A 13,292-nucleotide genomic window follows, 5' to 3' on the forward strand; every position below is an offset into this window, starting at 1 on the left:
GTTCTTATACAATTATGGTGTCAGATATTGTTGCCATATAAATTAATTATATGTAAATAGTTACATTTTTAAATAATGAAAAAAAGACTAGTAATACCAACAAGCTACATAAGCATCATTTACATTTTAAGTATTTTTAATTGATGTTTAGAAACTAAGATAAACATATTCTTCACAATAAATAGCATGCAGCATCCCACCTATGATTGAGATGTGGTCAAAAGTTTAGATTTGCCTTTATCATCACTGTTGCCCAAAGCATTGTATTGTATCTCATTGTTCTATTGTTGATCAAAAGCACATTTAAGCTTCTCGTGGACACTGCTTGCTAAATAGACGATTTTAAATGGCTTAGATTTGTTTTGGCACAGGTGGACTGTCTCACTGAGCACTCATTCTGAAATGACTCATTTGAATAATACTGACTGGTACAGTATATGCCATAAAAACAAAGTAATGAATGTCTTTTGTTTTTATCAAATGTAGCAGAAGATGGCTTGGTGCATTATATTTGTTAAATCTTTTCCTTGTAAATATACAAACACACACATTGCAGTGAGGCTCTATGTACTTTCTTGCACCAGTGCCTCTTAAAGATAAATGCATGCAAGCAGGATACTGACATGTATCCATGTGAATTGGTTATTTCAGTAAATTTCTTCTGTATTTGTGAGAATTACGTAGGTTAAATAACAATAATGCCTTTAATTGACCATCTGGTCTGAGGGCTTGCTTAAGTCATATGCAATATCCCATTACATATATGCCAGAATATGTAGGTTTACAGTAATGCATTATTTTTGTTTGATGCATGCAGTAATGCATTATTAGTGATTGATTGTTCTAGAGTGAAATGATTCAGCAGTGTTAATTTAACTTAAACCATCCACGTCTGTCATGCTGAATTCTCACACCCTTTCCCTGCTGAGTAAAGAAGAGTGAATTATTGCTGTTTAATGCATCATACCTGAGGGAAAAAGTCATGCAGTTTCCTGAAGGCATACAAAGATATTTATGAAAAATGGGAACCTTGTCCTTTAGGGGGTTCAAGGCTAACATGATGGTTAGATGATTGCATTTAGAATGGCAGTTGAGCCCTTGAGCATAAGATAGATGAAGAAGATAGAAAGATAGTTTTCATACATTTTGAGTGGCATATGCTACAGTATCATCTCCATGGTTTACGAATTATGCTAATTCACATGTAAGATTCAATCAAATACAGTTCACAACTACATTATCTTTGTGTTGTAAATATAAATACATTTATGCCTTGCACTAAATATGAAACTCAAATAAACCATGAAGGCAAGAGAGATGGTTTGTGTCTCTCCAGCTGCAAAACCTAACAAATGGACTAGACATGTGTAAGTGACAAAGCCACAAAACAAAATGTCAACACCTACTAAAAGGGCAGGGTGTGCATGCTATCCATCCATAAATTATGCTACCGAGCCAAACAAGGCTCTGTGACTTTTCTTAGTGGTAGCGGGACAGAAAAAGTCCAGACCTACTTGGATTTCTTATTTATTGAAAATCTTGTCGGACGTCTCAGAATTTGATTTGCGGAAATGTACTGCTATCTTGATATAGTCAACCCCACTCTGACTGGAGTTTGCTCAAAATTTGCTCAACAGGCCTGACCCTGCTTTTAAAACCCTTTTAACAAGAATTTTCAAAAGACACCCTTGTTGGAGTACTCAAAAAAATAAATAAATAAATAAATAAACAGAGATAGCAAGAAAGAATAATGCACATGTTAAGTCGGGAGAAAGAGTGAGTCAGAAAGACAAAGTTAGAGAGGGAGAGAGTGAAAGAGAACCACAAGGGAGTTACACAATGATTATTTGGGGTACACTCTATAGACAAGTAAAATATTTAGAGAAACATGGCCGCCCTGCATGGATAAATCAGCAGGACGACCAGAGAAATTAGAAAAGCCACTAAAGAGATCTCGCACAATGGACTGGAAACATCATTTATTTATTCAGCAGGCCACAGTTATGTTCAGGCACAACAAAATATGAATGCACATGTGTGTGTGTACACACACACTTGCATTATTAATAAAAGATTCAGAAAATTACAAAAACAAAACGGATTCATAATATGGTCACCCATATTTACATCATGTTCCTTTTTTTTTAAAAGTTTGGGTTTAAATTAAGATATGATCTAAGACAATCAAGCTCATTCATCTTGTACTCTTGTGTGCCATTTTACCATCCAGTCCACTAGGTGAGGTGGACTAACAGGACAAAGCCATTAACAGTGTTGTAATGAGAAGCCTCCTCCGTGATCACCATGGCAACTGACTTCTGATCACTGAGTGCAGGCTAGACAGGGACAGGGAGAGGGGTGTGGTGTAGTGTGTGTATGTGTGTGTGTGTGTGTGTGTGTGGGGGGGTCTGCACATACTGCCTGGCAAACACTAATCATTACTTACACATGTCAGAACCAGGAAAGTCATCATAGATCAATAAAAACGCTGTGTAGCCGATTTCACTATATGGACACTTGGACAGTGGGAAAAATCTATTGTGCTACTTAAAAGGACAAAACTGTTCAAGTCTATAAATCCAAGAGATTCTTAGCCAAAGGAAAGAAGGGATATTGTTGTTTATACACATGCAAGGTTCAGGAAATAGCACCAGACCTGCAGAGCCTGACTGAAGTCTATGAAAGGGAGTATGTGCTAAAATATCTGTAACTCTAAATGTGGAACATCTGACCTGTGCTGTGTGCAGAGACGCAACATGGAGTGTGATAAGGCACAGAACACGTCTCTGTCATCTCAGAACAAAGAGGCTGAAAGAGTTTTATTATTAAAAGGAATTATTTAAAGGAATTATGAATAAAATAAAAATGTCAAAACAGTACAACCAAAACACTACGGTTGCAATGAATTCCATCAATAACACACGTTGTCATGCCCATAGACGTCACTTATCAAAGACGGGAATCACACTGGCAAGCGGCAGGTTTCCTGTTGTTCTCTATGGTTCGGCAGCGGAACGGTGGCAGCGCTGGCGTTGAACAAGCTGAGCATTAAAGTTGGTTCAACTTTCAAAGCGCAACGCAGGGGTATTCAATTGTCAGTTTAGGCAAACCGTTTGTGTTACCATAGGAACGAGATAGAACTTATTATGGTCTGCGGGTTGCATTACGCTTGCTGCTGCCGTTGGCCAGTGTGATCCCCACCTTAAAGTTGTAGTGCATGTCTAGTGTGTGCTTTGCTGGTATCTATACTGATGGAATCACAACACTGACAGATGCCCCATGTGGGGTTAAGATGCTGTGGTTTGTTCAGGTGTGAGTGTACAAGCACAGGGCACAGGGCTTAAACCAGTAGCCCACTGACATCACATTTAGTTTTATTGCTTTGACACCCCCTGATAATGTGTGACCGGTCCCTCCCTGATATAAAACACTTTTGCATGTGGTGTCACATTGGGCAAATTCATTTTGATAATGTGAATGTTTGAAAATTGCCCCCATATGACATTGATATTTAAAAATGCTGCTTGCTTAGCTAGCTCAATACTGAATGGCTTTTCATTGGTTTTGTCCCTAATGAAATAATAATAAAGACATCTACCAATGGGGCTCAGGTGTAAAAGATCCCTTAATTATCCTTTAAGAGTCAGTCCCAACATGATGGGGGTGGGGGTGGGCAATCTGTAGTGTATGTGTACTTGAATATTCTGCATCACAATTCACACATACATGTAAGGATTTCTATCTACATGTACAAATGGGATTTTTTTAACAAATGTTTAGAACTCATGCTTAAACCTGAGGAATTTATTCTTAAGCAAAATACACCCAAAACACTTATGTTAGAAAAAATACAAAAATCTCCATTTGACACACTTCATTGCACAGCATACATTGGCAAGTTTACTGATAGGATAGTTGAGTTCAAAGGCAACTGCTCATTTGGTACTCCTTTCAAGTTAACATGCAACCACATATGAAAACAATGTATAAAATATATATATATCTTCCGATTAGACATGCTCCAGCATCCTTTGACATGCTAAAAAAGACTAAGGTTGTCCACCTGAGCTGCACATAGGCTTGTATGGCAAATGGTCATCGGGCTGAAGCCTCAGTCGATCTCCGGCATGCATTTGCACCATTTTGCCAGCTTGCCTTGCTGCTTTGGCCCTTTGGGGCCCCCGTCCAGCAGGTCCTGACCATAGTGACCATAGTCCGTGATGGCATCCTCCACACGTGTGATGTAGAGCCAGGTGAACAGGACACCTATGAACTGTGCAACAAAGTCAAAGGTTTAAGGGTGTTCATCAAATATCAACAACCTTTAGAATAGTTGAAAGGAAAGAACTTGAGACAGCCCCATTCTTTTAAAATTTGAATAGAAAAAAAAAAAACATGGATCCATAATACTGGTGTATCTGAATGGGGTTTAAGATTCTGGACACACATTTTGTGAGAGGTATGCATCATATGTGCCAATGTATGTATCATATGGGCATATGTGCCAATTTAACAATCTGGATACTACTGTGCTGAGCCTAAGGCGATCCTAATGCATGTAGTAGGCTTAATGAATGGGGGAAGGTCAGCTACACGTTTAAATCCCTCAAAACGTATAAATCTGCTCTTTAAGTCCTCACCGAGTGGGCACAAGACGTGTTAAGGACTGACTGATGCCTTCCAGAACCTCCATAGACAGAATGAGTAACCATGTATGGCAAAGAATTCCACAGCAGGCCACATACATACGTACACATAAGTTCTAAAGCCAGCATGCTCTTTGGGGTCAGAAACAACTCAAACAGTAAGAAAAGAGAGACATTGTTTCTCTGGTTGCAGAGAGTTTTTTTTGTTTCTGCACCCAAACAAGCCCAGGAAACAAAAGCAAAATCAAAATCAACCAAAAAAAATCAACCATAGAAACATACCACCAGTCAGGGAGAAATAACATGTCAAGTGAGGGTTCAGTCTTGGGGTTGTAACAAGCCACTGAACATGGATCAATTTAGAACTGAGAAAATGTAAACAACTGTTTTAAAGCACTGTAGGTACTGCTGCCTCCTCAATGTCTATGCAGTGCACTACACCACAAAAGGCTTCCCATTAAACAGGTTCATTAGTTAGTCAGCTAATGGTGGTGGAGTACATTTGTGTTTGCCAAAGGCTTTTACCTGGACTGACTTCTATCTGGACAGCCAGGAGTGAGCCACTGGCTGAACAGCAGGACAACATGCCAAGCACATGGGCTTTCACTGAGCATGAAGACTGTCTGTTTGTCTGTTAGTGGCATAATCACTATTTGCAAACAGTGGTCTTGACAATCAGCCTATTTAGGCTTAATGAAATATAAACTGAGATGGTTTATTTTATACACAGTTACTTAGAACAGCTTGTTGATTCAGATTATTTTGTGAAACATAACAATTACACTCAAAATACAACCAAACAGTCTGTCAGTTGTATCAACATTAACAATAACGTTAACAATTAACATTTGTCTTGATGTATGAATTGTTCACATTGTGCTGTGGCGATGACATCATCGATACGCAAGCAGGATGTGCGGTTTCGCTGTCTAAACAAACTCAAACGGGCTACGGTTTCAGATTTCTCCACTCTGGGACCAGGTTTCAGAAAAGTGCGGTTTCGGGCAGTGAGTTTACAGGATTCGTTTGGACGCTCGGCCAAGACGAAGCAAAACCTCTGCGTTTAACCTAAAAAGCATCTCCGTGTGGACAGGCCCTTAGGGGCCGCACTTTTCTGAGTTCGTCCCGTTTGAGTTCGTTTAGACAGCGAAACCGCACATCCTGCTTGCGTATCGATGATGTCATCGCCACACCTCAGCTGCCCTGGACTTGCACTTATAGTATTGCCTAACAATACTAGTTTTCATACATGACATTACCTACGATTACACTCCGTTAAGATAAATATCACAACTGATGCTGCGCAGCGCCGATAGCTTATGACTTGGTGGACTGAACACTGTTTTTCCCGGTGTTTTTTTATGCATTCTAGCTACCGTCAGTGACGCGAGAGAACTTAAGTTATTAGGAAAGTGCGGTGTAAGTTTAGGCTACATTCATTTGTGTGTAGTGCCAGTGTCATTCATTTATTTTACATGTCTTACAACATGTATACATGCATTCACAGTCGAGTGAAATCAGATATAAGCATACAAAGACGCTTAGAGCTCACGTTAAGCCGATGGTAGCACACTGAATGCTAATGCACGATTTGGATGCAGGCAAAAGTATTGACTGTTACTAACGAAGGTTTTATAGCAATATTATAAATGTGGCGACAGAATAGCCTAGAACTTGGGTAAGCCTTGCGTTTAGTAGCCTAATTGCGGTGATAGCCAAAACTATCACCGCAATGAATCACGGACTATCCTACAACCAAAGAAAGTAAAGGTGATTAGGCCTACCTGCGTTAGCCAAATAAAGGAAGGAACTGCACTCTTCACAAACCGTAAAATAAAGTTTATTAGTTTTACAGTTGACAGTTCACCATCAGTCCACACAAACAATTCTGATTTCCTTGCACTAGCCATTTCGCCGTAGCCTATTCTGTCTGTTTTTAAAGCGCAAGTTTTGCAAGTTTTGGTGAATTTCTGTAAAGACACAGTGCCATCTACAGGCCTGGGGTATGAAGTAACGTGTTGGGTCGTGTTAAGATGGATCCGTTTGGATGCAAATATTCTTGATACGGTTCCAGGGAAGACGGAGGAAAAAAAGTTTGACAGCTTTGAAAAAGACTTTGATCCATCATAAGCCTAATGGTGGCCCCTTTTTAACAAAGTGAAGTAAAAAAAATGTCAAAAGCAAGGATAGATGTTACCTTCAGTTCCAAAACGGAACCCAAAAGTAGCAGTTCAGTGGCACTTAAAACTACATAAAAACACACATTGGTCAAGATTCACAGGATGACTGGCTCTGTCCAAAATCAATAACAGGACTGGGTGGAAACAAATAGCATCACTTGTTCCTGGGCTTAAAGGGTTTTTCCCCCATCCCATCCTATCCCCGAAATGCAGGCCCACGGCTGTAGTAAACCTACTGTTTGGCTCTGTTAGACGAGAGGCATCACTGAACAGATGAATAGGTCTCAAAGTGCCTCTTTAAGTGATCATCTTTTTCAGTATGAGAGCAAAGCCAAAGTTGAGTAAAGTGTTACCTCATCACATTTCACACTTTTTAATTAGTCCTAATAGCTTATCAGTGTGACTTGGTTTGAAGAATACACAGAAGTAAAGATGGTGTGGTGAAGCAGAGGAAGACTGAGTGGTGGGGCCGACTTGAGGAAGCTAAAACATGGGCGATAGCACTATGCTCTTTGGATTGTGTTTCAGGCTGAAACTTTCCTGGTATTTTTAAAGAGCAGTCAAACAGAAGACATTCAGTGATCTGATTTTGCTCCCTAAGTGATAATTACCCTATAGGCGTCATTTCCCCAATTAGCTGAGTATCAGTATTGAGCTAATGGATACACGCCGCACTGCAAGCTGTTTGGGTAAATTGCTTCTAAATATCTGCATTAATCCACTGAACTTCACAGAAGATCACTCCCCTCTCCCAGATGTTTTGAAATGCAATGTACCGTATGCAGAGCATGCAAGTAAATGGCACTTGTGGGCATTTCTTGGCCCCATTTCTGTCGTCCTTTTTCTCTGTATCGGATCGGGTCTTCAGACACAGCGACCCGTACGTGTGAACTGTAAAAAATGTCACAATCCAAATGCGGAGCCCCCTTCTGGTCTTACATTCCTCATTCCTCCCATTTCCCACTTGTTTCAATGTGGAGTTGTGTGCTCGTTAATGCAGCAACGCTATCTCCCATTTTTCACTTGTTTCAATGTGGAGTTGTGTGCTCGTTAATGCAGCAACGCTATCTCCCATTTCTCACTTGTTTCAATGTGGAGTTGTGTGCTCGTTAATGCAGCAACACTATCTCCCATTTCCCACTTGTTTCAATGTGGAGTTGTGTGCTCGTTAATGCAGCAACGCTATCTCCCATTTCCCACTTGTTTCAATGTGGAGTTGTGTGCTCGTTAATGCAGCAACGCTATCTCCCATTTCCCACTTGTTTCAATGTGGAGTTGTGTGCTCGTTAATGCAGCAACGCTATCTCCCATTTCTCACTTGTTTCAATGTGGAGTTGTGTGCTCGTTAATGCAGCAACGCTATCTCCCATTTCTCACTTGCTTCAATGTGGAGTTGTGTGCTCGTTAATGCAACAAAGCTATCTCCCATTTCTCACTTGCTTCAATGTGGAGTTGTGTGCTCGTTAATGCAACAACGCGATCTCCCATTTCCAACTTGTTTCAATGTGGAGTTGCGTGCTCGTTCCAAACACAGTGTCTGGTTGGCCATGACATCCTTTAAGGGCATTGACAGTGGTGGCAGTGCTGATATAATGAGAGTGAGCTCATTTGTGTGAGACTTGAGGGATAAACTTGGAGCTCAGAGGGCTGAGTGCCTGGCTGCCACTCCTCGTGGATTAGTGTTTTCTGTGGAACTCGAGCATGAACAGACTGCTCCGAGGTGGAGTTAATGAATCAGCCTTAACCCTGCTGACGGATGCGTCTAGGGAGATGTGAAATAAATACATATGCACTGAGGGAGGAAGTGAACTTCTGAGGGAGAAAAAAAACATGATGAACTATTTAAGTCACTGCCATTGCCCCTGTTGCACTCACAGACCACACACAAAGGAGGGAGTGTAGTAGTTGAATAGGCCACACACTGAATGTGAAAGGACTATATGTCAGGTGTGCATCTACATAATACCCGAGGCAACTAGCTCCCTCCTGAAATACTCGAGCTGTGCAGTTGGAAATGAGCAGGCTAATGAGGCTTCTATGTGGATTGTTCCCTTCCATTCCAAAGCAGCAATGGAAAGTTCAAAGGGAAAGGGAAGGTGCAATCAAAAAAGCATCAATCTGATCTTTCATTATTACCTTTCATTATTAAAAGCAAATATATCGGTGCAATGTATGATTTCCAGCCGTCTTATTTGCTATTGTACTGTAGAACTATTTATTCAGACACCTCACAACCACTCAATATTTGAACCTGAAGCATAGACGGTGGCGCAGTATCAACGTGCAATGAGTCTTCCAACAGAAATCAATGGGATTTTACAAAATGCCAAATAAAACACGACAGAAACTGTATTTCGCTACGCTACTTGTTTTGGAACATCAACGAACACCACTAACCACTCAGTGAGTTGCAGTTTTGAAAACGAGCGTTAAGGGTTGTTTTAGGACATGTTTGAGTAGCCTACAGTATGCCTGTTGGCAGCCACTCTGAGTAGTCAAAGGCGATTCAAAACGAGCCAGAAAGGTCGAGACAGGACCAATCGTCAAAATTTCGGTGTCCACCACTCTAGTTCATCCAAAACAAACCAGAAAAGGGACTCAAAGTGCTAAATACCGGAATTTTCCTCTAACTAAGTATAAGTATAACTATGTCACTCATCTGCATTTCAGGTGTGGATGATAAGGATAAACAGAGTTTTATCAAGCTCACAATAAACCTCATTTTGTAGCCTTGAAAGACATAATGAGTCAGTGAAATTACTTGGCTGAGCCTTTGCACTGGCCTTGTGGGTATTTGATGCAGAACGCACGAATCAAAATCGACGACTGTCCACTTTAAGGGGGGAATGTGGAGTGCACCGACATCCATGGGGTTTGGGGCGGATTTACAGACTTTTTTTTGTGTGTGTGTGTGTGTGTGTGTGTGTGTGTGTGATATATGATGTGTGTGGATGTGTAATATATGGTGTGTGTAGGTGTGGAGTGTGTGTATGTGGTGCATATGTGTGCGTATGTGGTGCATATGTGTGCATGCGTGTGTGCTTGTGTGGGTGTAGGTGTGAGTCTGTTGCGTGTGTGTATATATGGTGTGTCTGAGTGTGTGTATGTGGTGCATGTGTGTGTGTGTGTGGGTGTAGGTGTGAGTCTATTGCGTGTGTGTATATATGGTGTGTGTGAGTGAGTGTATGTGGTGCATGTGTGTGTGTGTATGTGGTGCATATGTATGCATGCGTGTCTGCGTGTGTGGGTGTAGGTGTGTGAGTGTTGCGTGTGTGTGTATATATGGTGTGTGTGAGTGTGTGTATGTGGTGCATGTGTGTGCGTGTGCATGTGTGTGTTTGTGTGCGCGCGTAGAACAAGACTAATGGTGAGAGTGGAACAGAATAGAATGTTCTCAGAAGATAAGAATAGGAATGAAGCAGAGGGTTAGAAGGAAGCTGTAGGCAACGGAAAATTACAGTGTTATTCCCATCACGTATGATTGGTGGAGAACAAAAAGCCATGCTGATCATAATGATAGCTCTTAAATTATACAATGCAATGCTGTCAGATGGTTTTGGACCCTGAGAAACACAATCTTACTATGTGACACATCACAATGTAGAATAGATTAGCTTGTTCAATCGCTTTCCTTTAATCTACTCTTCACATATTTGACAAAATTGACAACATCAGATGATACATCGTTTGGCCTGGTCGGAGCTGCCCTTTTGCAAGCCATGCAAACGTGTGAAAGAGCACACAGCACTGATACATGGGCTTAGAATCTAGCTATGCTAATGCAGATACAACAGCTGAACTGTTCATCCAACGGCTTCTTAACTAATGCACTAAGCCCCATGACTGTTTGATTAGTATGGGTGGTGGTAGCGTAGTGGCTAAGGAGCTGGGCTAGCATGTACTGTAGTAACCTGAAAAGTTGAGGGTTCAATTCCCGGCTTCCACTGTTGTACCCTTGCAGTATAACACACATTAATGAATAAGATCTATTGTGAATGAGACCCACTGTCTGTCGCTTGCTTCAGCTTACACAGTTCTTTAGGGAAAATTTACCTGTGGCAAGAGAATGCCAAGTAGCAAACCGCCCATGATCTTATAGTTGTCCATGAACCAGAGGAAGACGGCATTTGTGCAGCCTCGAACATGGATCATCTGATCCAATTCATGGCGCTTTGATCATTAAAAAAGAAAAGAGAAAGTATTTTAAATATAAAGATACTTTATATTTCCACCATATCTGTATTCACTCACACATCTGCTATGCTAGATTAATATTTTACAGACAACTTGGAAAACATTACAACCTATAAACATAATTTATTTAATCTTGTGTGTTAGAAATTGTGTAACAGCCACAATGTACACATTAGTTGTGATGCAGCCTTCTCCCATAGGTTGTCAGCACATGTTTCACAATAGTTTTAAATAATGGGTTATGGAGGATGAGATGTGTACTTACATTTTTATTCAACACTCCAGATCCACACAGTGTATTGGCAACTTCATTGGGCTAAGGGAGGGGAAAAAGATAGCAAAACATACTGTATATGAACCGAAATAACACCAAACTAAAGTTGGGGTTTGTGGCATCACTGAAATGACAGCAGAAAACGTGTGCAAATAGGGAGAGAACATTTTAGGGAGTGCAGAGGCCAACAGATGCAAACAGATCCTTTCAGAAATGCTCCGCCAGTCAAAAAGGCCATCACTTTAATGTTGACTCCTCGCAACATCTTCAGCAATCAAAAAAGCCACTCTTCAAAAGAGCTCTGCTGCAGTGTAAGTGGATGTTTAAAGACTAATGGTGTCAAGTGATAGCACGCATGAAACAAGCAATTACCTTCAGCATTTTTTATTCACACAGTGAATATTTAAACTGTGACGCCATTAGTTTACTATTAATCCTGCGGTCAATATCATAATAGCCCACTACAGTGGTCTAGTCTAGTCTCAAATACGGGCAACTGTGTCTTCACAGTAAGCATCCAGCTCTGGCAGTTCTCGAGTGAAGTGGGGACAGCAATCAGATGAAGAGCCTGTGGGACTCGGAGATGGTGAGGAGGAGGAGGAGGAGGAGGAGGAGAAGGAGGAGGAAGAGAGAGGGGAACAGGCAGCTCAGAGGAGCGCAACATGACCATCATCATTTATTTAAATAACGGTACCAGACAAAAACCTGTGCGGACCCAACTCCAGAGCCGGCACAGCATGTGGCTCTTCCACACCGCACTGCCACACATCAGGGGAGAGAAAAAGAATGCTTCTTAAAGGCCTCATTTTCAGCCCTTAACCATAGGAGTGGGGAGGGGCTTCTTTTTATAACTCCAGTCATAAGGCCAATCGGAAAGCAGAACTAGCGCTGTAATGGAGGTGAGTCAGTGAGAACAGCATCCAACACAGTCAGACTAAGTCCAGTAGCCTGCGGTGACTCAGAAAGAATAACAATGAAGTTTGGCACTGAAGGACCAAGAGCTGGGGATATGATACATGACCCTACATGGTCTTTAAATGTCTTTTTCTAAAGTCAATAACAGCAAAACACAGACATAAAACAACACATTCTTTGACATTACACCTTTTGAGGGGTATTAGTCATCCTCTATCTATAAATTACAGGAACGTCTGTCTGTCTGTTATTCACATATCTCTCGAACCGTTTGTCCAATTGATTTCAAACTTGGCAGGTGTCTTGCTACGAGTACTTGCACTTGCTACTTGCTAAGAAGTTTGACGTTGTTTGGATTAATAGTGCAAAAGCTATTGTTAAATATATCGGTAAAAGAAGCACACATTGTCTTTCTCTGCTCTACTGTAGCCACTCACACAGCACAGCGCAGCACCAGAGACAGAGGGGTTAGCGGAGTTTTGGCAGCACTGAATCACAGGTAAAGATGCAAGATGTTTGGATGATTATCATGTCTGACATCAACAATAAAGACTCCCTGTATGCAGTTTGCTTGTATAAAATGATTCTGCGGATTTTACAAAAACACGCCAACAAACACGGGTATGCAGTGGCTATTCAAAATAACGAAAAAAAAGATGTGCAATAAACTGACACTTCGAATAGCCCAGGCTACTTTGGAGTTGAGACTTTGGAGTTTGAGACTAGCCACACAGCTAGACAACGAGTGGCAGACAGAGCGACATGTCACTTATGCTACCAAAGACTGTTTTTGAGTCACAGCATTGCAAATCTCATAATGATGATGCATCTTTCTACAAAATTGTATTCATTATTGAATGCTTAGCTGGAATGATGTTTTTCCCTATCATCTTATTTTAAAGCAGGCATACCTGTGGGCATGTAATTGGGCTATGGGTTTTCTACAGGAATGGCAGGAATGTTTGAACGGACACTACACTAGTACTCTAAATTTCAGTTTGAAGGGGCTACAAAAGGTTAAGAATATATTGCCTCCTCTTCCTGCAATACAAGGTCGTAATTGCCAGCAACAGAGACAACTCG

General features: G+C 41.1%; 1 protein-coding gene across 1 annotated transcript in view; it reads right to left on the reverse strand.

Moving 5' to 3' along the window:
* Positions 1–1,964: 1,964 nt before the first annotated feature.
* tspan15 (tetraspanin 15) overlaps positions 1,965–13,292 on the reverse strand; it is a 42,771-nt gene continuing 31,443 nt past the window's right edge. Inside the window, exons 6-8 of the mRNA XM_048270077.1 lie at positions 11,286–11,336; positions 10,880–10,996; positions 1,965–4,273 (exon numbers count right to left, since the gene is read on the reverse strand). Of these exons, the coding sequence (XP_048126034.1) occupies positions 4,112–4,273; positions 10,880–10,996; positions 11,286–11,336 (330 nt within the window). The 3' untranslated portion in view covers positions 1,965–4,111. The remainder of the gene's footprint in view (positions 4,274–10,879; positions 10,997–11,285; positions 11,337–13,292) is intronic.

The sequence above is a fragment of the Alosa alosa genome, chromosome 18 (assembly GCF_017589495.1).
Source record: "Alosa alosa isolate M-15738 ecotype Scorff River chromosome 18, AALO_Geno_1.1, whole genome shotgun sequence".
NCBI lineage: Eukaryota > Metazoa > Chordata > Actinopteri > Clupeiformes > Clupeidae > Alosa > Alosa alosa.